This window comes from Cololabis saira, chromosome 20 (assembly GCF_033807715.1).
Source record: "Cololabis saira isolate AMF1-May2022 chromosome 20, fColSai1.1, whole genome shotgun sequence".
NCBI classification, from domain to species: Eukaryota; Metazoa; Chordata; class Actinopteri; order Beloniformes; family Belonidae; genus Cololabis; species Cololabis saira.
In genome coordinates this window covers 15,634,712-15,658,435 of record NC_084606.1, presented here as the reverse complement: position 1 = coordinate 15,658,435, position 23,724 = coordinate 15,634,712, and the positions used below count along the sequence as shown (strand labels likewise).

General features: G+C 39.3%; 1 protein-coding gene across 1 annotated transcript; it reads left to right on the top strand.

Moving 5' to 3' along the window:
• Positions 1–11,537: 11,537 nt before the first annotated feature.
• LOC133420311 (killer cell lectin-like receptor subfamily B member 1A) lies at positions 11,538–12,655 on the top strand. Its single transcript, XM_061709980.1, has 2 exons — positions 11,538–11,759; positions 11,954–12,655. The coding sequence occupies exons 1-2, from the start codon at positions 11,669–11,671 to the stop codon at positions 12,298–12,300; spliced, it is 438 nt and encodes a 145-aa protein (XP_061565964.1). The 5' UTR covers positions 11,538–11,668; the 3' UTR covers positions 12,301–12,655.
• The last annotated feature ends 11,069 nt before the right edge of the window (positions 12,656–23,724 follow it).

The window sequence follows — 23,724 nt, the reverse complement described above, 5'->3', positions numbered from 1 at the left end:
TACACCTGCACTCTGGATTTCTGGTTCTGGGTCGGTGGTGAGGTGGTCACGTACCACAACGTGGACTCGGGTCAGAAGGGGGACCGCTGTGACATGTCTGGAGCCATGCAAAGAGCTGGAAAACACAAGTGGTTCAAAAGAAATGACATGCAGGAGTTTAACTTCCTCTGCTCTGAGTGGTAAACCAACTTTGACATATTTAATGTCTGTTGCCATGTTCATTAAAAACCTTGTAAGTAGCAGAAGATAAGATCATAAAACCGACACTCTAACCATCGTGTTGCAGACAAATGTTAGAACCTCCCCACCTCATTAACATACGGAGACTGAAATGTAGAAATACAGGAACAAATAGATAAAAGTAGAAATAGATGAATTTATACATAAATATACATAAATGTATAAATACTCAAAAAAATTATAAAATACACAAATAAATACATCGAAAAATACAAGTAAAAAAAAAGAATTAGCCTTTTTCATGAGAAAAATACAAGTAGGGGGCGCTGTTGAGCCACGGACCAAGATGGCAGCTTAGGGTGAATGCTCCTCACAACCCTGCTAAAAGTTTATAAAGTCCTCGTCACTAACGCTCTTTAACGCCGCTAATTTGCTCTACAAGATGTCTAAACAAACGACACTTAAAGACTGTGAGGGTGGCTCTAAAGCCCGCAGCTCCCTGAGGACGAAAAGTACAACCTCGACTCCCGCATTAGCCGATGATGCTAACGACAAGGCCTGCGGGAGCCCACAGACGGACTTAGCTATGGTGCTAACAGAGCTACAGTCGTTCCGCACGACTATCGCCGCGATTAACGCCAAAACAAGTACTCTCGATGGCTTTGGGGCAACACTCGACAACGTGGAGAGACGCATGAGGGAGATGAATAGCTCTGTTGATGCGGTGCAAAAGAGCTTCGCGGCCCTTCAACAGGATATCAGCGCTAATGCTAAGCGGCTAACGGAGGCTGAGGGACGCATAGGAGACGCCGAAGACGACCTGACGACTGTGAAATCGGAGCTTATTGACGCCACTAAACGCATCGCATACTTGGAGTCTAAGACCGAGGACCTTGAAAACCGTGGTCGGAGAAAGAACTTAAGGTTGGTGGGGCTCCCCGAGGGCACTGAAGGATCTCAGCCCATGGTGAGTTATGTCCAGCATATGTTGCCGGTCTGGCTGGGGCTGGACGCAGCCAAAGAGTTCACTTTAGAGAGGGCGCACCGCACGTTGGGAAGACCCAGACCGGACCAGAGCAGAGCTGTCATCATCCGGTTCTTGAGGTTTCAGGACCGCGAGGCTGTGTTCAACTCATCTAAACAACGCTCGCTCAGCCATGACGGCCACAAGATCTTCTTTGCCCAAGATCTGTCAGCAGGTACCATGAAAGCACGGAGCCCATTCAATACAGTGAGGAAAAAGTTTATTGATGCTGGAACTTTCCGGGGATTCAGCCTGCATCCTTGCAAGATGAGAGCTCTGCAGAACGGGAAAAAAGTTCTTTTTTCCACGCCAGAAGAAGCTGAGGCTTTCCTCCTAGACTCCTAGTGGCCGAGGTGTATAAGTAAATATGACAGGATTTATACGGACAATAATGTAGGTGCACTATAATTTAATATCGGGTTTCCTATGTTTTATTTACATACGTCTTGCATCTTTTATTTTACTCTGTATGCAGAGCTACCATATCTGGTGGACACTTTACTTTATGCACCTAGTACGGACCTATAAGCTACGCAATCAGAAGTGTTAATAATTTTTTGCTTCTTATCTTTCATACAAGGACGATGAATGTTTAAATGTTCAGTTTAATGCAGGGTTGGGGGGACGCACCTGAGCTGTCTGAGAGATGTGCTCACAGTTAAGCCACTCCTCATTAGTGTGGATTGGTATTTGCCCTTACAATGTTCAGTTTAAGTAAGGGAAGGGGGGGGGGGACCTCAAGGGTTAAGTGTTCTTATATGTTTGAGTTAGTCCTTAGTGTTGTCACTCGTTTTATGTATATATTTTTTGTCACACTCAACATGATCTTGTATCTCGTATTTAAAACAACATGGAAGGTTTAGCACTTTCTGACTTGGGATTCACGAGCTGGAATGTCAGGGGACTCAATAAGTTAACCAAACTGAAACAGGTAATGAACAGAATTAAAAACTTCCATTCAAAAATCATTTTTCTTCAGGAAATTCATATCACAGTTACTGAAATTAAAAAAGTACAACGGAGATGGCCGGGTCAAGTCATACATGCCACATATAACAGTCACGCTCGGGGGGTACTAATTCTTATCCACAAAACAATTCCTTTCCGACTTATCAATACTATCCGGGACCCCCAAGGGAGGTTTGTAATTGCTCAGGGTAAAATCGGGTCTCTTGCACTGAACTTGGTCAGCATATATGGCCCTAATGAGGACATGCCAAAATTTTTTGAAGATTTTTTTTTAACTTTGTCTTCATTGTATGGCCTAAATATTGTTGGTGGGGATTTCAATTGCACTTTGAACCCATCGTTAGATCGCTCTACAAAGAATGATCCCCATAAAAAACAATCTAGGAAAACAATTTTACAATATATTGTAGATTTAAACTTGGCAGAAATCTGGAGGCAGCTTAACCCAGATAAATTAGAATACTCTTGCTACTCAGGAATACATAGGTCCAGATCTCGCATTGATTACTTCTTGGTATCGCAAGAGTTAGTATCCAAAATTAAGAAATGTTGGTATGATTGTATAGTTATTAGTGATCACTCCCCCGTTTCCATGTCTTTACACATGGAGAAGCTCCAACAGTCTCCCCCTAGTTGGCGCTTGCAAGTGAGGTGGCTTCAAAACCCAGAATTTGTTAAATACATAGAAGATAAGATTGATGACTACTTTCAGATCAATACTACTCAAACCAACGCATGCATTAGGTGGGAAGCCTTTAAGGCCTATATTAGAGGGGAAATCATTAGTTTTACAAGTACTAAAAATAAGAAACGAAAAGCGGATATTAATAAATTGGAGAAACAAATTAGATCCTTGGAAATTGATATAAATAACAAAGATGACCCAGAAAAACAGAAACAATTATTAATCTTAAGAACAGAATACAATAAATTAACAGCTGATATAGCAGCAAAAAGTTTATTGTGGCTGAACCAGGCTTTTTATGATCAGGGAGAAAAGGCTGGTAAATTATTAGCTTGGAGAATTAAAAAAATAAGATCCGAAAGAGCCATTAATGGCATAATTACACAAACAGGAGCGATGTCGAATGACCCTCAAGATATTAATAATACATTTAAGGAATATTATCAATCACTGTACAGGTCGGAATGCTCTCCCTCTCCTGTCCTTAGGGACACCTTTCTTAATCATCTCCAGTTTGAAATGCTTACAGAGGATGTTAAAGAGGACCTGGACAGTGACATAACAGTGGAAGAGATATTGCAGGCTATCAAAGGTGTCAACTCGGGCAAAGCTCCAGGGCCAGACGGCCTGCCAATAGAGTTCTACAAAACCTTCCAGAAGCAGTTATTGATCCCGCTTTTGAATATGTTTAAGGAATCACTTAACAATGGTATCCTTCCACCAACTTTAAGACTCGCTACAATAATCCTTATCTTAAAACCCGGGAAAACACCGACTACCTGCTCCTCATACAGGCCTATTAGCCTTATGGGAGTTGACACCAAAATATTGTGTAAAGTTCTTGCTAAAAGGCTAGACCCATACATTCCTTCTTCGGTACACAGCGATCAGGCTGGGTTTGTACTGGGTCGCCAGGGATTTCATAACATTAGGAGGGTCCTCAACATAATTCATTCTCAAAATAATGCCAAGGACACGGCGCTGCTATCTTTAGATGCCAGACAGGCATTTGATCGAATCGAGTGGCCTTATTTGTTTAGTGTGTTATCAAGATATGGAATTGGGGGAAACTTTCTGAGATGGATAGAATTATTGTACACCAAACCTACAGCACGTGTTATGACAAATAATAATTTATCAAGTACAATAACTTTACAGAGGTCAACCCGTCAAGGTTGCCCTCTCTCCCCATTATTGTTTATTCTTGCCATTGAGCCCTTAGCAATGTCCATTAGAGCTGAAGCCAATCTGTCAGGTATAACAATTGGAGGCCATGAGCACAGAATATCTTTGTACGCGGACGACGTGATCCTTTTCTTGTCTGACTTATCAGAAAGTGTTCAAACGTTGTTAAACTTAATTACTAAATTTGGTCTGTTTTCTGGATACAGTATTAATAACGCAAAATCTTCCATACTCTTTTTGAATAAGGATGAAAGAATTAATCCAGTCATAAGAACACCTTTTTCCAGTGCGAGTGAGGGCTTTACCTACCTGGGAATTAGGATTACCCCCCAAATTAATACAGTGATCAAAGCAAATTATGACCCGCTGATGAGAGAGGTAAGAGACTCGCTTGAAAAATGGACAACAATGCCAATCTCATTAATTGGGAGGATCAATTTAATTAAAATGGCTATTTTGCCGAAATTCCTGTACTTGTTTCAGTCACTTCCATTATTTTTGCCAAAATCTTTTTTTAAAGAAATTAACAGGGAATTTTGTAGGTTTATTTGGAATAACAGAAAACCAAGACTCAGACTGGGGTTGCTGTACTTACCGTACGATAGGGGGGGATTACAGATGCCCAACGTACAAAGGTACTATTGGGCCGCTCAGCTACGCAGCATTATGTTTTATTTTGTCGCACGATCTCCTCCAGCCTGGGTATATATTGAACAGTCGTCAATACCCAAGTTGCCATTAAGCATGTATTTGTATTCAGCAGATTTTAAAACCCTAAAAAGAATAACAACAAACCCCTTCCTTAGAAATTCTACTGACATATGGTTTAAATCACACAGGCATATTGGTGATACACCCTCCATCTCCCAATTTTCACCGATTTGGGGTAATGCGCAGTTCACTCCTGGCAGAGCAGACGGTGGATTTCAGGTCTGGGCTAACAGAGGGGTACAAAAAATTGGAGACTTATATGATGAGGGAATTTTACTACCATTTAACGAACTCTGTCTGAAATATTCAATTCCAGGGAAACATTTTTTTAAATATTTACAACTGAAGCACTTCATCTCATCAAAACAACATCAAGCCTCATATGAGCCACCGCTGTCCTGCCTTGAGAGTGCCGTGTTAAAACATATGCATGAGAAACACCAAATTTCTGTAATGTATACAGCACTTGTCTCACATGACAAGGAATCTAGTCATGATAGGAGGAGGGCGTGGAGTTTGGACATTAAGGAGGATTCCTCTCCCCTCTCCTCTGGTGTTCCCCAGGGCTCTGTCCTCGGCCCCATTCTATTCATCATCTACCTCCTCCCACTTGGCTCAATATTCCGTAAATATAACATCAACTTTCATTGCTACGCGGACGACACCCAGCTCTATATCTCCTCCAAACCCACTCCCACCCTCCCACCTCCCTCCCTCTGTGACTGTCTCCATGACATCAAAGACTGGTTCACCTCATCCCTCCTCAAACTAAACGGCAATAAAACAGAGTTAGCCCTCATTGGCACCAAAACCACACTCACCAAACAGCCCAGCTTCACACTTACCATCGACAACTCCTCGGTTTCCCCTTCCCCTCAGGTCAAGAGCCTGGGTGTCGTCCTCGACAGTACCCTCTCATTCCACACACAAATCAATAACACCATCCGGTCCGCCTACTTCCACCTCCGCAACATAAACCGCCTCCGCCCCTCACTCACCCCCAACAGCACCGCCATCCTGGTTCACTCTCTGGTCACCTCCCGTCTCGACTATTGCAACTCCCTTCTATTCGGTCTCCCCCACAAACTCCTCCATAAAATCCAGCTGGTCCAGAATGCTTCAGCCCGCATCATCACCAAAACCTCTGCCATCTCCCACATCACCCCCGTTCTTCACCAACTCCACTGGCTTCCCATCAAATACCGCATAGATTACAAAATCCTCATCAACACCTTCAACGCCATCCATAATCTTGCCCCCCCTTACCTGTCAGACCTCATCCATGTCAACACTCCCACCCGGTCACTCAGGTCTGCCTCCTCCACCAACCTCACTGTTCCCCCAGCCCGCCTGTCCACCATGGGGGGTAGAGCTTTCAGCCGCTCTGCCCCTCGCCTCTGGAACAGCCTCCCCCCCGACATCAGGAACATGGACACTCTTCCCACTTTTAAATCTCACCTCAAAACCCATCTATTTAGGCAGGCTTATGATTTATGATTTGGATTAGACTCTGCTGTCGATAATGTGTTTTTATACTTGTTTTTAACTGTTGTAATTTGTATTTTTAATTTTATTGTTGTATTCTTGCTCTGTCAGGCGACCTTGAGTATCTTGAAAGGCGCCATACAAATAAAATGTATTATTATTATTATTATAGAAGAAGCTGAGTGGATGACAGCTTGTTTAAGAGCTCAAACACAAACCATCAATACTCGTTTGAGACTACTGCAGCACAAATGGCTAATGAGGACATACGTGACCCCTGAAAAACTCAATAAATGGTCCCCTGGCATTCCAGATACATGTGTAAAATGTATGACTGAGAAAGGTACTTTGATCCATTGTGTATGGGAAAGCCCCAAGTTAGTAGCTTTCTGGAAGACGGTTGTCCATATTCTGAGCAGAATCACAGGTATCCGGGTACCCTGTTCAGCAAAACTTTGCATATTAGGTATATATCCGGACAATTTATCTTTCAACTCTAAGTGCAGGACTCTGATCAACTTTGGCCTCCTGCAGGCCAGAAGGAGGATTGCTTTTTCCTGGAGAGAGACTGAGGTTCCATCTACACAGTCCTGGATTAGGGAGATGACAATGTGTATTACGATGGAAAAGCTGACTTAAGTGATTAGAGGTAAAGCACAAGAATTCGAAAAAATATGGACACCTTTAATGGACTTTCTCAAGCAACAATAGAATATATATGTCTGTAGAACAAGTGTGACAATCTAAGTTTGTCTGTTAGACTATTGAGTGTGACATTTTTTATTTTATTTTTCTTAGTCTTAGTCTTTTCTTTTTTTTTTTTTTTTCTTTCCATTTAATTTTAATTATTTTATTTTCTTTTGTCTTGTTTTCTGTCTTGTTTTATTTTTGTCTGTATGGACACGGCAGGACCTGCTTACATTTTGTTGGACAATTAATATGATACTTGCTGATTGCTTTGTCTTTTTTGTACATTTATATTGAAAATTAATAAAAATATTGTTCAAAAAAAAAAAGAAAAATACAAGTAAGAAAAAAGAATTAGCCTTTTTCATGAGCAAAACCTGTTTATTTATTGATACATTTATGTGTATTTATTTTTATATTTATTATATGTCTATTTATTAATGTGTATTAATTTATTCTTATATTTATTTGTTGTTTTCTCATTTTTTGTCCCTCATACAATGAGGGTTACATGTGTCGCTGTAACTATTCATCAGTGAAGCAGCACATTTCCTCAATGAAAACTGGTGAAAGTCCATCTGGCCAACATCATAACAGTTTGCTGCTCATATAAGAGCTGGCGACAGAATATTCACCAAAACTCCATCAATACGTCCTCTCCGTTGTTTCATCGAGTCTGTAAAGAAAGTTTAGTTCGACCAGTTCACTGAGTTTTCCTGGAACTGGTTGAACTTTGGCTTTTAGTAGCCAACAAGCGACTAGATCTCGGGTATGTCCTGCTGCGGATTGACTCGGCACAGATTTGACATTTGTTTCAGAATTGCAACTGCAATAAGACGCAGTGCAACTGAGAAAGACGGTTCAAAAATGGGGATGGTTGCTGTTCTCTTATTTATCCAGTGGGATGGATTACTTGGTGAAACAGCACTTGCCACAGTGTTTCCACATTAATCTGACTATAGGTCAGTGCAGTGCCACTGAATGAATATTATATTAGCTAAATTATTAGGAATTATATATGAATGCTTATTATTCATTGTTTAATGACTCTGGGCCGTGCAGGACCGTCTAGCGGTGGATTTGTGGATGCAGGATTCATGTACAGAGGCGCAGCACTGGCTGCTTGCTGAGAAGGGTGAGGACCTTACAAGCTTTCACGTTAGCGTCTCCAAACGTTGTCAATACCTGAAAAAAAGCTGCACAATTTGTCATTAGATGCCTTTTGGTCTGAAAACCTAAATATTGGCACTACTGACAACTTTCATCTGAAGTACAGGTGGCAAATATGATGAAGGAGAAGAAGCTTTTGCAATTCAAACAAGAGTAAAATGTGAAACCTTTCACTGCTGCACTGAGCTTGTGCCTTATCAACATAAAGGATGGTTTTCTTTAACAAGATGAGTTATATTTACTGGTCTTTTTGTAATTGAATGTTTTTTAAATCAGTCACCATGTTATGCTGTAGGACAATGAGCCGAGTCATGCAAGGTTGTTTTCCTCACATACCATTACAAAAACAGAAATGTGTCTCACGACACCATGTAAATTTTAGATTTTCCGGGAGATACGTATGTCTTCTTGTGCAGATATTCAAATAAACTTTGAGGTGAGCTTTTTAAGTTCGAAACTTTTTATACTGGGGACAGCGTTCAACAGAGCATTAGACAGAGGAGGACGAGGAGAAACAAGAAACTGTAAGTTTTTACTCCGCTGCTGGTATTTTTTATTTTTCTTTAGTTATTATTGCTAGTATATACTAACACAAATGTAATCTAATGTTTATATCCAGCGTTTTCATTCACCACTGTGTTAGGATTTTATGAAATTGTTAAAAGTATGAGGGGTTTTTTTCTTGATTAGATTGATTAGCTGAGTTCTTCTTTAGGTGAGGACGGTGAAGAGGAACGGATGTTTAAGATTGATGGGTCCACTCCTGTTTTTCTCTGGGTTTTGGTTGTCGTAGATCTTTGCTGGGTTGGCATGTTGGATTAGAGATAGACAACAGAAAATATATGGCTGAAAGTGTGACATGCAGTACTCGTGTTGAGGGGGGATGAGGGGGGATGGCATCCCCCCTTGAAATAAAAACGGTTAAAATCATCCCCCCTGTAAAACTGCCATCCCCCCTTTTCATCCCTTATGTCATTTCATCAATGAATTTGGTTTTACTGCTATTTCAACATTTGGAGTCATCACCAGAAAAATAACTTATTTGACAATTTTCACCTGTTTCAAGAAAATTTTCACTTGAAATAAGTAGGAAAATCTGCCAGTGGACAAGTTTTATCTTCTTATTACAAGCAAAAAAATCTTGTTCCACTGGCAGATTTTTCTACTTATTTCAAGTGAAAATCTACTTGAAACAGGTGAAAATTGTTGTTTTTTTCAAGTGATGAGTCTTGTTTTAAGTGTAATGACATTTTTTACTAAAATTAGACATTTTAACTAGAAATAAGACAAATATTTCTTGTTATGATTTTGAGTTTTTGCAGTGATCCATTTTACTTATCCTGTGAAGGACAGAGTCATATTGATAAGTTCAGAAAACTGTTTTTTATTGTTGTGTTTTGATGTATTTGATGTAAGCCCAGTGGATATTTAAAGCTTACAGAAGGCTGCATTTAACTGCTGCTATGTCATTCCTGCAGTATTTCTGCAGGTGTTTTGGTCACTGCTATTATTTGTAATATATTATATTATTTGTAATCAGCACAAATTATCTGTCCCCATATGATAAAATCCACTATCCCTCCTGATTCTTTTTTACAACTCGATTACTGGTGACATGTTTAAGTTTCTTTCACTGCAGTTGGTCTCCCAGATAGGTTCAACATTGGCTCCTATAACGTATAAAACACCTCCCTTTTTAGTATAAATATGACTGGTTTGATGACCAGTGTGCATTTCTCTCCTAACTCTGTGGTTTGAGAAAAGTGTACCTCCAGCTGGAAAACATTGTGCATGATATAATAAAAAGCTTTTATTAACTTTGATTCTGTTCCCTGGTTTTCTTATGGTGCACCAGACAAACAAACATGAGGATCTTTCAACTGGTCATTTGCATATTGTGCTGTCAGAGTAGGCGTAGGAGTAGGAGATGATATAGTTATAGAAGAAACTGTGCAACTGCAAGTCTTCTTGCATGTTCAAACATTAACCGTTGTTGGCAGGATTTTAACCTTGCAGAAGCAAGAGACAAGTATCACGCAGACATACAAACTGTCTGCAACCTCGAAAAAAGAATGGTTTAATCAATAGCAAAATAAATAAATCATATATATATATATATATATGATTTATTTATTTTGCTATTGATTAAGCCATTTTTATATATATATATATATATATATATCTATATATATATATATATATATATATATGCTCTTTTTTTTCTACGTGGTCTGGAAATGTTTGTGTTGTTTTTATCATATTTCACCGTTCCACAGAAATCATTTCTCTTCATTGAGTAGTGCTGTTTAACAAACTGTCACACAAAATGTGTTCAAATGTTCCTCCAGCGGAAACAAACTGCAGAGTTGAAATAAAAACGTCGTCTGACGGAGCAAAGATGCAGTGGCTCCTGTGTCTGGTCTTTGTGGTGGGTGAGTGGACCTCTATCATCACAACTTCATCTAATTTCTTGAAACGTCTGCCTAATTGGAAAAATGTAAAATAAAAACTTGTGAACACTTGCATACTTCTAAAATAAGAGAAGGACAGTATTCACAGCTGAAACTATGGTGGTGTTTTTTGTCTTTACAGGTCAGAGTTGGTTCATCACAGGTCAGCTTTATGAGTATCACTATATTGAACAGAGTAAGAGCTGGTCTGAAGCTCAGAAATACTGCAGACAAAGGTACACTGATCTGGCCACCATCTCCAACATGACAGACATGGAGAGACTCAAGGAATCAGCAAAAAAGCGTAAAGTATCTGCCTGGATTGGTCTGCACAGCCTAAATAATTCTAACGGCAGCTGGAACTGGACTCTGCCTGGTCTGGAGTTCAATGAAAATGAGACAAACTGGAAGAACGGTGAACCAAATAACGCAAAAGGGAACGAGAATTGTGGGGGGATAAATAAAGACCTGAAGTGGTTAGATTTGCCCTGTAATGTGGAGAAGTATTTCGTCTGCTACGATGGTGAGAACAGAATCCTGATTAATGCGTTTTTAATTCACATAACTTAAATCTGTTAGATATTTTATCACCACTATATAAATGAAATAAAAAAATAAATAAAAAAAGAAATAAAAAAAAAGAAAATTCCTGAAATGATTCCCAGTAAAAATATCTTATCTCTCTATCTAAAAAAAATATCTTTAAAGGAGAAATGATTATTCCATTTCGAAATTTGAATTTGGTGATCATATCAAAATCAAACTGATAGGCTACTGTTGGAAAAAAAAAAAAAGAATTCTTTGACATGTGTTGCTGATGACAGTTTCGATATTGAAACATTTCTGTTGAGTAAACTGTGTTGAAAGATTGTCTTTGACTCCACAGAACAAACACAGAGATTCCATTTCGAGAAACAAAGGACCTGGTCAGAGGGTCAGAGACACTGCAGAGAGAAACACACAGACCTGGCCAGTGGACTGGAACAGTTAAATGACCCAGAGCTGAAACGTCAGCTAGGGGATAAAGGCAATGTGTTCATTGGTCTGTTCAGAGACACTTGGAGCTGGTCGGATGGGAGCAGTTTCTCTTTCAGACGCTGGAATAATCTGGCCGACATTACGATGAAAGAGGACAGATGTGCCGTGATGAAGAAGGACGGGGAGTGGGAAACTGACGATTGCAGTAAAGACAAACCCTTTTTCTGTTACGATGGTGAGATTTTTATTATCTACTTTATGTGTCTGGAAGCAGAATAAAACTGTAGAAGCATTAACCATGAAAAACAGGTAAACCTTCTGTAGGTAATCGTGTTGTTTAAATTTTCAGAACCATTTTAGCGTCAACGAGTTCTGGACGCTAAAAGAGCTGATGTGATTGTTGGTTCTTGTCCACCTCTTCCCCAACAGATAAGATGATCTTGGTCAAACAAAATCTGACCTGGGAGGATGCCTTTTACTACTGTAGAGAAAACCACCGTGACCTGGTCTCCATCACCGACCTCAATGACCAGAGATGGGTCCAAGAGAGAGTCAAGAACGCCACCACTGAATTTGTCTGGACGGGGCTGCGCTACACCTGCACTCTGGATTTCTGGTTCTGGGTCGGTGGTGAGGTGGTCACGTACCACAACGTGGACTCGGGTGAGAAGGGGGACCACTGTGACATGTCTGGAGCCATGGAGAGAGCTGGAAAACACAAGTGGTTCAAAATAAATGACATGCAGGAGTTTAACTTCCTCTGTTCTGAGTGGTAAACCCACTGTGACCACTGCTGACATTCATTTATTAGTTCTGATCTTCAGTTGCCTTTTGGGTTTTTCTTGTGTTACTAAAACATTTAAGACATTTTTGTGGAAGAAGATTTAATTAGTTACAACTTTTCCAGGGTGTTGGGATCACATGTTATGTAAAGTTTTGCTTTCAACTCATGTCTCCTCTTAAACCAGTGAAGTTCCTGAAAAACATAGTGGAGATTAGGCATGGGGCGATATACGATATTATCGTATATCGCGATAAAAAACGGCCGCGATAACGTTATCGTGGGGTACTGTAATTATCGCCAAAAATTTATTTTTTTATTTATTTATTTTATTTATTTTTTTATTTTTTGGAAGAAAGTGTCAATTCACTCGCCCGGTTGCATATCCGGCCCAGACCGGATACGGATCCAGCTGTAGAGGCGGAGCGCCGGGCGGAAGTGAAGGATGCCCCGATTCTTATTGTTGATGAGCAGGCAGAGCAGCCAGCCACTGGCAGCCAGCCACTGTTAAAGTTTCAGAGAGTAATACAATCAGTGTGCATTTGGCTCTACTTTGTCACTGTATTTCTATTTGTCACTTATTTCTTTCGACTCTCAGGGAAGTATTTTCTTACAAAAAAAGAAAGTTCAAATAAGTACCGGTACCGGTACTATAGTTTACACTTTGTAATGCATAACATTTACAGTACACTATTTGTTCTCTACCTCAAGTGTCACTGTGTTGAGAATTATTTGAGAATAAATGTTCTGAAGGAACCAGTGGATCCACGGTTAGTCTTTTTCCTGGCATTTTAAGAATTTTATAAGCGACACGCTAATATCGTGATAATATCGTAATCGTGATATTTTTGTCCACTAATACCGTGATATGAAATTTTCATATCGTCCCATGCCTAGTGGAGATACATAAATGTTTGAAGATTGCTTTCTTATTGATCTGGTGATGGTTATACTTCTATAAAGTTATATGTATGTTTTTACTACAGTTTTTGGAGTTTTCTGTTGAATAAATATTCAAATCATTCAAACGTCTCAACAGATTTTTGGATCTTTAAACAAAATAACTAAACAGGTCTAAAGAGTCGGTCAGGTGTCAAATTTCAGTTATTGGTCAAACCTAGATTATAATAATAATACATCATACATTTAAATATCAGTATGTAAACTTCATGTTACAGTTGTTGCAAATGAGACCCCAAGAGATATTTATATGAAGAGTCACTATTCCATGTTGTTGTTAACAAAAATATATTTTATGGAATGTTTCCACACTTTCAAGATGTCTTAAGAGAACCTTGGGATAAGAGTACAACAATATTTTGTATTTCAAAGACTGTTTGTTTGAATGAATGAATGAATGAATGAATGAATGAATGAATGAATATATTTATCGTTGTTGCACTGAAAACATTTAAAACAGCTCTCCAAAATTCCTCGTTACTCACTCAGTCTCTTCCTCCCACACACATGCGCACGTATACAGATCATGACTGTGAAAAGTAGAATTAAAAAGTGCATAAAAATTAAAGTGCACCGTGAGGATTGCACAGTAAAACAAGTTCAAACCTGTTGAGATGCTGGGAGTGGAAGTGAGGGGCAGCAGGATGGGAGGTTAGGCCCTTCAGCAGCTTCCAGGGGGCAGCAATGTAAAAAAACATTGTTATCTGTTGTCAGATTTTGTCTGCATCTTATTTAGAAGCCTACATTTTGAAAAGACAAGTGAACTGGATATTTCTTTCACATTCATACAACGGCTTATCTGCACTGAAGTGGAGTGTGTGAAGCAGCACATTTCTTCAATTTAAACTGTCTTCTCAAATCAAATCAAATCCAACTTTATATATATAGAACTTATAATAGTAACGCAAAGTGCTTTACATAATAAAATCAACATTTAACATAAAAAAAACTCACACACTCATGGTTAAAAACACATCTGGTCATTTTGACACACGACCTCATTTTAATACCCACACAGCACACCTATATGTGACTATTTCTATGTTAAATGTTGATTTTATTATATAAAGCACTTTGCATTACTATTGTATGAAAAGTGCTACATAAATAAAGTTTGATTTGATTTGATTAAGGTTTTTCTCCCACCAGGGGAGAAATCCTCCTCACGACTGTGCAATGATCTGTTTAAATCAGATTCATGTCCCAATAGACCCCCCTCGTGGCAGAGCTGAGTTATTGACGTACCGGCAAGAGTAACTTGTATTTGAGAAACATTTTTGGCAACGGTGATGAAAGCTTTCACCACGTTGTTCAGCAAAAATTATACAAGTGAGCAGTTACCAAGATCCTTTTCAGAAGATTTAAATTCAATAAAGTGATTACAAACTACCGTCGTAAAATCTAGGAAAATCCAGGAAAATTACAAAACCACCACACATCTGGCTTCCAGACACCAGCCACATTTGGGCCTCGTCTGGGCCGATGTTCACTTCTGTCTCAGCAGTGTTACCAAGCCTGGTCCCCGGAGTTCAATATCTTTTATATTTTAGATGTCTGATGCATCAATACACTTGACTAAAATTAACGGATCGTCATCACAACTCTGTACATGACACATTTGTATCAGGTGTAGGCTTGCCAGCCGTCCCTTGAAATACGGAATTGTTCCGTAATTGGGAATTAAAAGTTGCGTTCGTATTGAACCAATACAGACACATATTATGCTCTTATTTATTTATGTCATAATATACAGGTGAAGGTCGGAAAATTTTAATATATTGCAAAACTTCATTCGTAGTAAATTCAACTTAAGGTGAAACAAATATTATTTCCCACTACATACAAAGTGAGATATTTCCAGCCTTTATTTGTTATAATTTTGGTGATTATGGCTCACAGTTTATGAAAACCCCCTTTTGAAATTTTTCAATTCAAAAATGTTTTAATATATTATGAAATCAATAAAGATTTCAATTATCAAAATTAATTTATAACAAATAAAGGCTTAACATATCTTGCTTTGCCTGTAATGAGACTATGTAATATACATGTATTAGTTTCACCTTTTAAGTTGAATTATTGAAATAAATGAACTTTTACACCACATTCTTCACCTGTAGCTATATTCTACATCTTGGCTGATGTGGACATACAGAGCATAGGAGGCTATTTCAGTTGCTAGTATGGTTGGCTGTCTGTACAGTCATGCACGTTCAATGCTATTAAAGCACTTTAAACTTTAAATCAAAGCGTTTTGTTTTTTCATATAAAATAAATACATTTCTATGCATTTTAGAAGTTTTGGGGATGCCCCTTTTTTTGGCGCCTGCACTGCTGAAATCGGGGTGTCCCTCATTTCTATTTCTGAAAGGTGGCAACCCTAATCAGGTGTGTTGGGAAAGACTGGGTTCAGTTCTGGCACAATAGTTAACTGGGCTATATCTGGTCCAGATGCAGCAATCTGGCTGCGGCACGAGTTCTGGCGTGTCCTGTGAGACAGATTTGGGCCCAGGAAACAAACTGGGTTTAGATTTGGTAAGCTTTTTCTTTTCTCTTTCTTTTTTTCTGCATTTAAATAAATGGTTATATATATATATATATATATATATATATATATATATATATATATATATATATATATATATATATATATATATATATTTTAGGGGTGTAACAATATATCGTGCCACGAAATTTCGCGATACAAAACAGTCACGAAACGTGTCGTGGAGGTGACAAAGTGTATCACGATATTGGGTTATTAATACTAATCTATTCTATGTTGACTAGTAACGCCCATCCGACCGCGACCGCGGGGACCAAAATCTTACTCCGCTCAGAAGAAACTAGTCCCGTTTTGCGGTCCTGTTTTGAGCTCTGAACTTTTACTTATGTAAGGGTGGTGTAGAGTTAAGCCTTACCTTATTAAATTAAACCTTTTTGGGGTCGTGAGTAGGATAAACACGGGACAACTTCTGCGTGAGTTCCAGTGTACTTTAAGGTCCCTCAACAGTGTAGGATTTTAGAACATCAACACAGCACCTAGTGCTGTATCACTCCGCCCAATCTAAAACATACTAACAACAACTACAGATAAACTGAATAGTGTAATTATAGTCCATGATTTACAGAATATAAAGAATATATTTATAGAATAATGAACCCTGAATTACCAAAATAACCTTCTTAACAAAAATAATCTCCTCTTACACTTATACGGTGAGCATGAATCAGTCTTTTTTATGATGTAAAATTGTATGTATTTATTTACTTTTATTTATTTATTTAATTTTAGTTGTTAAATTTCTGGAAAAGAAAAAAGTCAAATCATACATGAGAGAAACTATTCAGTTTGTGGCAAAATATTTTTACTTGTATGAAACTGAAGATGCATAATGCAAACCTGACATTTACTTTTAGTTCAGTTTGTGGAAAATGGTTGGCCTGGCTTTCTCTTTAAAACTTAAACAGTTATAAAGCATTACAAACTGTAACAATAGGGCAAACGCACAGCATTTTTTTGTATTTTGTGTCTTTCAAATAAAAGACCATTTTTTCCAGTCATATGTTCCTCATTCAAGGTTGTTAAAAAAATACTGCTATAATATTGTATCGTTATCGGGACCTCAATATCGTGTATCGTACCGTATCGTGAGATTAGTGTATCGTTACACCCCTAATATATATATATATATATATATATATATATATATATATATATATATATATATATATATATATATATATACTGTATATATACATATATATGGCCCGGCAGGGTCTTTCTGTGTGGAGTTTGCATGTTCTCCCCGTGCTTGCGTGGGTTCGCTCCGGGTACTCCGGCTTCCTCCCACAGTCCAAAAACATGCATAGTAGGTTAACTGATGATTCTAAATTGCCCGTAGGCGTGAGTGTGAGTATGTCTGGTTGTGTATATGTGGCCCTGTGATGGACTGGCGACCTGTCCAGGTGAACCCCTGCCTCTCACCTGTATAAGGATAAGCGCCGGCAGACCCCCGTGACCCTGAAAAGGATAAATCAGGTATAGAAAATGGATGATCAGATTTTTCTTTTTTTTTTTTTTTTTTTTTAGCTTCTGTTTGAGCATACAGAAAAACCTTGAACGTTGCAGTGGACTTCATATTCAATACTGCAGCCAAACCCTAGTGGACAAGCTGAAAGCCACTATATTGACATTAAACTACTGTAGTTGTTGCTTGTAAAACAAGCATCATTAAGTATCTCAACATTACTTCCTCTTTTATTTTATACATGCTATATGTTTGTATTTTTCTGGGTTGCATCATGCTAGTTTTGTTTTTGTGACTGGTTTATTCTGTGTAGTTGTTGGTCTGGAGAAAAGACAGAATTGTATTAATTATTTCCAGCTGTCTGGTAGCAGGATATTATGGTGTTCTGCTGTATGCAATAATACAGAGGAATTGAGACAATCTTCTGTTGAAAAAACAGGGAAGCTATTTGGAAGGCAACGAGAAATGTGTGGCTATAAGGAAAGGCCTCATGTGGTTAGATGTGTCCTGTGATAAAGAGAAACCTTTTGTTTGCTATGGTGATGAGCTACTGACATCATCAGGCCGTGGTTCAAGCAAGCCTCTATTAAAGATTAACTTGCTTATAATATTTACAATATACTACAGATAAAACTATCTGCAGCAACTCTGTAGGATGGACAGTTTTCAGTGAATGGGGTTGTTTTTTTGTCCTTTTCTCAGAGGAAATGCAGGAGGGGGAGGGCTTTGCTCCAACAACTTGATAATTGAATCAATCACAGTTGAACATTTAAGTGTGCAGAAGAATATTTTAGTAGAAGATAAACGTCTTTAAATGAGACAGGATTGCTGCTGCTTACTGTGAACATCAAAACATTAACCTTTTTTTCACTTCATTTCTTGATTCATTCCAGACATTTCAAAACCATTGTCTAACAACGTTAACTTCAGTATAAATCTATTTATCTCCATGTAAATAGATACATATACACACATGCATACACACATTTAGACCATACAGAATCCCCAGTAAATAAATTTATATAAATAAATTGAATCTATACCCAATGTGCACACGTCTATCTATAGGCTATATACATACCTATGTACATGCACACGCATAACAATACACACAAATCTTGATTTTGAACATCTCTGAAAAGGGGTAGGAAGAAGTCAAACTTATTTAATCCTATCCCAGCCTAATGTTGAAACATTAAATGTATTTGCGAGATGCTGCTGGTGATAGTGTTGATATTGCAACATTTCTGTAGTTAAAATACAGGTAGAGTAAACTGTGTTGATCCTGGTCCTGAAGGATTTACTTTGTGAAACAGAAAATGACCTGAGATCCAATCTGAACTTGATTTGTTCTTGTTTTAAAAACTGCTGCCTTTGTGCAGCCAATAATAACATTGTTCACATTCGGCTGTGTTGTCAAGACTGTTCTCATCCATGTTATTGCCCTGCCTTTATCATTTGACCTCTAATGAAGTTGAAACACCAGACTTTATGAACATTTTGCAGCGGCTGTATGTTCACAAAATGTATTTATTTGCCTCTGACGTTACCTTTTGGTTAATGTGATAGGTCTGTTACAACTGGGAACTGTTATCCATCAAAGTCTGATCATTCTTGTGCAATGATCTATATTTATCTCGGATTTATGTCCTCATAACACTTGTGGCAGAGATGGAATGACGCACCTGCATGAGACGCATGCTTAAGAGAAGAATGAAAGCTGTCAGGACGTAATTCATTAACAATTAACAACGTCAGCAATTCAAAAGATAATTTTCAGGAAGTGAAACCTGATTAAGTGGTTAAAAACTGCTGGAAGATGATCTGGGGAAATGCAGGAATGTGATGATACAGCTGGGCCAGTACTTATAGTTATATGTATGCACTAATAATGCTTGTAATATTAGTATAGGAACCATGTAACATTACAGTAAACACTATAATGATTATATACAGTATAAGTTGTATCGATGAGAACTTTATGAAGATCACATGAAATAGACGTATACAAAAACATATATTGACACATTAGTATAATCGGGAAGTAAATGTCAGAAATACTGCTGGGGATTTCTGGGATTTCATCTTGAATGTGCAATTACACTGTACACTGCATGTCCAAGAAATCAAGTCAAACATTCTTGCATGCATTCACTGTGGTGTCTTTTTTTCTGTCTAGGGTTGCAATCATTTTTCTCCACGGTCTTGAATTGGGGTTTGGCGATCCTCAATGAGGTTAGTGTACAGGGGCCTCATTTAAAATGGATCGCGTAGGATTCATACTAAAAGTGCACGTACGCCCAAAAGCCGAAAATGGCGGGCTCAAAAAAAAATCCGGATCTATAAAACCGCGTGCACGCAGACTTCCACGTAATGTTCCCTTTATGAATCACAGTCCACCTGGAAAGCTGCGCAGCTGAATCCCGCCCTCAACACGCCCATAAATCCATATGGATGAGCCTACTGAGCATGCGCAGTGGCTTCCTGCAGCCTGTTAGGGATGAATGCGTCAGAATGAATGAACGTGTCGAGCCACCGTGCCACTGAATTTCGCTGAGATCTGAGATCTAGATGTTGTAGACTGGGCTGTAACTTCAGAATCATGTAACCCTGTAGGCATTTTTGAGGAAAAGATGGCATACAGCATTTTTTGAAAGATCAATGTGTCCCAAACCAGAATCCACCGTATGCCAAAAAAATTAGACCCCTGGTTTTCTATATTCCCACATTCAAGATGGCCACCCCATATGGTAAATTGGACTGTAAACGCTGTTGCCTATCCTGGTTTAGGCTCATAGATCAAGCAATTGTTCCAATAATACTGTGTTTGGTATCATTTTAAAGGAAACATTTATAACCTAAAGTTTCAACTTTCAAACCTAAAGTTGAACTTTTCTGACATACTTGGAGGTCAATAGGCTCCAGAAACCCCAGAGAATGTTAATTTTTCACCATTTTCATCTATGTTATTTTTATTTGTATTAACTCTGTGACACCTAGGAATACCAGAGACATAAAAAAACAAGTACAGCAATACTCACTTTCATATAGACCAAAGCATGTGGGTTTAGCCAGTACATTGCACCAAGCAACGCGATCAAAGGAGTTGGTAAAACTCTTCGACAAAGCGGGTTACCACAGCCTGCTGCAACTTGACACTGCTATGGCAGAAAGAACGCTCCTCGCCATGGATCCAGAAACTGGAGCTGTGACTCCACCGAACTTTGTCCATGGTAGATTTACACATTTCACCTGTGACAACATTGATATAAATGATTCAACACTCGATGGCAAAAACACCTTCCATGCTACACAAATGGCAGGGTGGCAACGTGGCCCAGAAGGAGACATGATGATGAAAGATTTAAGACCATCCAAAGTTGAAAGCCATGAGGTCCCAAAAGTGATGGAGACACTCTTTCCAGCCAGAGTAGAAGGAAAAGCCTATCCGAAGTCAACAGAAAACACAAAAAAGAGTGGTTCCAAACATCAAACAAGAATGCATCAGCTGCAGAGGCGACTGCCAAAGACGGGGCATTCCTGTTCAAGCGTCAAGATAAAGGAGATGTGAAGGAAGGTTGGACAAGCTTCAATCAAAGTCTCAGTGAAATCTCACCTGAAATAACAAACATTGGTTACATGCCCATCATCCAGGCACCTGCTTACATTGATACCAAACAATCATATATCTACTATTGAAAAATAGGAAACTGATCACCATTTCTAACTTTAGACGAAAAATCCATAGTTGTGCTAATTAATAAATAATTATGACTAAACGATAACTTTGACAGCTTAGCATACGGCAGAAATGGATTCAGCACAAAAAAGTCATACAGAAACAATAGAGAAAGTGCTTTTCCTCAAAAATGCCTACCCTGTTGTTTTCTAAGGGGCTTTTTCAATTTGGCCCTGACTATTGTGGATGATGTGGAGAGAGGACAGTGAAACGAGATTATTTGGTGGTCACAGTAAAAGTAGGAAAAGTATATGAATAGTATAAAATAAAGCGAGTGAGTGGCAGCACGTCGTTGCTGCCCGTTAGTGCCACGATCGCACGACGCAATTTCCACTGGGGGCAGGGGGGACATGTCCCCCCCACTTTTCAAAATGATGTATTTGTCCCCCCCACTTTTTACAGTTTAAAAACTAACGGTAGGCTCAGCAAATCATCAAGACACTCGGGACAGCGGCCCGGCAGCCCCCGCTCCCCCTCCTCCCTCCCGTCTCCCCTCAGAGCTGCTCTAGGCTGATTTATGGTTCCGCGTTACACCAACGCAGAGCCTACGGCGTAGGGTACGCGGCGACGCGCACCTACGCCGGACCCTACGGCGTAGGCTCTGCGTTGGTGTGACGCAGAACCATAATTCCGGCTTATAAACAACATGAGCGCACGTACCCGTGCATGACAGGCAGACACACACGGGGAGAAAAGACTATTTCTTTAATTTTTATTTTTTTTTAAACTTTATCCTCATGAACGCAATTGTTATAGTCCAACTTTCCTTATTTTAATCAGAACACTTTCTTTTTTCCTCTTCGGCGTGGAGTAGTGGGCTCGGAGCGGCAGTCATCCCGCCCCCCCCGCCGCCTGCTCCGTTATCAGCACTATTTTATATAAGTCTGATATATGTTGTGATATGTGATGACATTATTAAGAGTATGACATGAATCTGGCTTCATTTCACCACCTCACAGCCTGCGTCGCCAGTTCCCCGTGTCTTAAGTAAATTCTTATGGGAGGGTCCTGGTTGCCGTAAAGATAAGCAGATTTTTCGGTTAGTTTTTTCTTTTTAGATCCGAGGCTTTGCGTAGAAGGTGGCTTCCGCAACTTTCAGGCGCTTTTTCTGCGCAAGCAAGCTTTATAGATGAGGCCCCAGGACAGCAGCCCTTGAGGACCGGCATGGCTTTTAGTTGTTATGTTCCCCTGCTTCAACACAACCAGATAGGGACTTTGTCATTGAAGTTGCATTTGGTAAGTTTATTTTAGTCAATTTCTGAAATTACACCTATTTTCAGACAATATTACATAAGCCAGGTCATTTGGGAAACTAATTTGCTCCTCTGGCACCACCTCCAGCTCGTAATGCAGTTTACAAGTTCCCACTGCTCCCACTGTCACTGTCAATCACAGAGTCGAGCAAACAATCCAGACAACCCCCTTCTCCTCCGTCTCCGTGCCTCGTGTGAACATCTGCATGCCACCGCTTGAGAGAAACTAGATGTCAAGAGTTTGTGAGAGGCTTTAAAACAAACAAACCTCAAAGACAAAGATGCCGATTTCTTCTTCAGCAGTTCCTGAAGACTGCATTCTCTGTTACAGACATTGCATGATTTTGTTTTTCACATGCAATGTTCAATATAGAGATACTCATAGAGGTGACGTGATGAACAAACTCTGACCGTTAAAAATGCCATAGCAACCAGGTTCAGCTGTGCACACAGTCCTTCTTCTTCTGTACTACAATTATACATCTGTTTTTATTTTACTTTTTGTCTGATTAACACAACAACAAAGAAAAGGCGCATTTTTTAAGAGTTTAGATAAACTTGAAAAAGACAGAGATCCACTTGCCCACCAACAGGAGCAGGAGCAGGCTCCACTGCAGCTTTGCTCCGTCAGACATCGTTGGTATTAATTTGAATCAGGTGTATTGAGACAAGGAGACAGTGGCTCCTGAGGACTGGAGTTTGACACCTATGCTACAGATTTTTTGGTATTTTTTATCCTAAACACTCACCAGCTATTTTATTAGGTACACAATGCCGGCAGCGGCTTGAACATCCTTTTCCCCTCTTATGGCAAAGATTGTACTGAAGTGCTGCCAACATAAAGGGACAGATGTGGTCACAACTATCCTCCCAAAGCCGTGACATTTGATGAACATTTACTACGTACCAAAGTGCCTAAAGTAAGCTAAGAAAATATCCCCGACACCATAATACCACCACCAGCAGTCTGAACTGTTCATTCAAGGAAGGATGGATTCATTATTTATGCAAAATTCTGACCCCGTCATCTAAATTTTGCTGCAGAAGTTGAGACTCATCAGACAAGGCAACGCTTTTTCCAAACTCCTATCACTGAATTTTGGCGAGGCTGTGCTAACAGCTGATTCATGCTGCTGATCTTAGCTGACAGGAGTGTCTGCAGTACGATCTCCTGCTGCTGAAGCACATACGCTTCAAGGTTTTTCACCCTGAGAGGTCAGAGAACAGGCGGCTATTTGAGTTGCTGTCTCCTTTGTATCATCTTGAGACAGTTTGACCACTCTCCTTCGACCTGTGCTGTAGATTCTGAAGACGGATATACTTTTTATGAAAACATATGTTTGCAGAATGCTCACGTCGGTCACCATTTTATGCTGCAGGCCAGTGAGCCAGGTCTTGTGCGTTGTTTTCCCGAAAAGCCATTCCAACAATGGAAA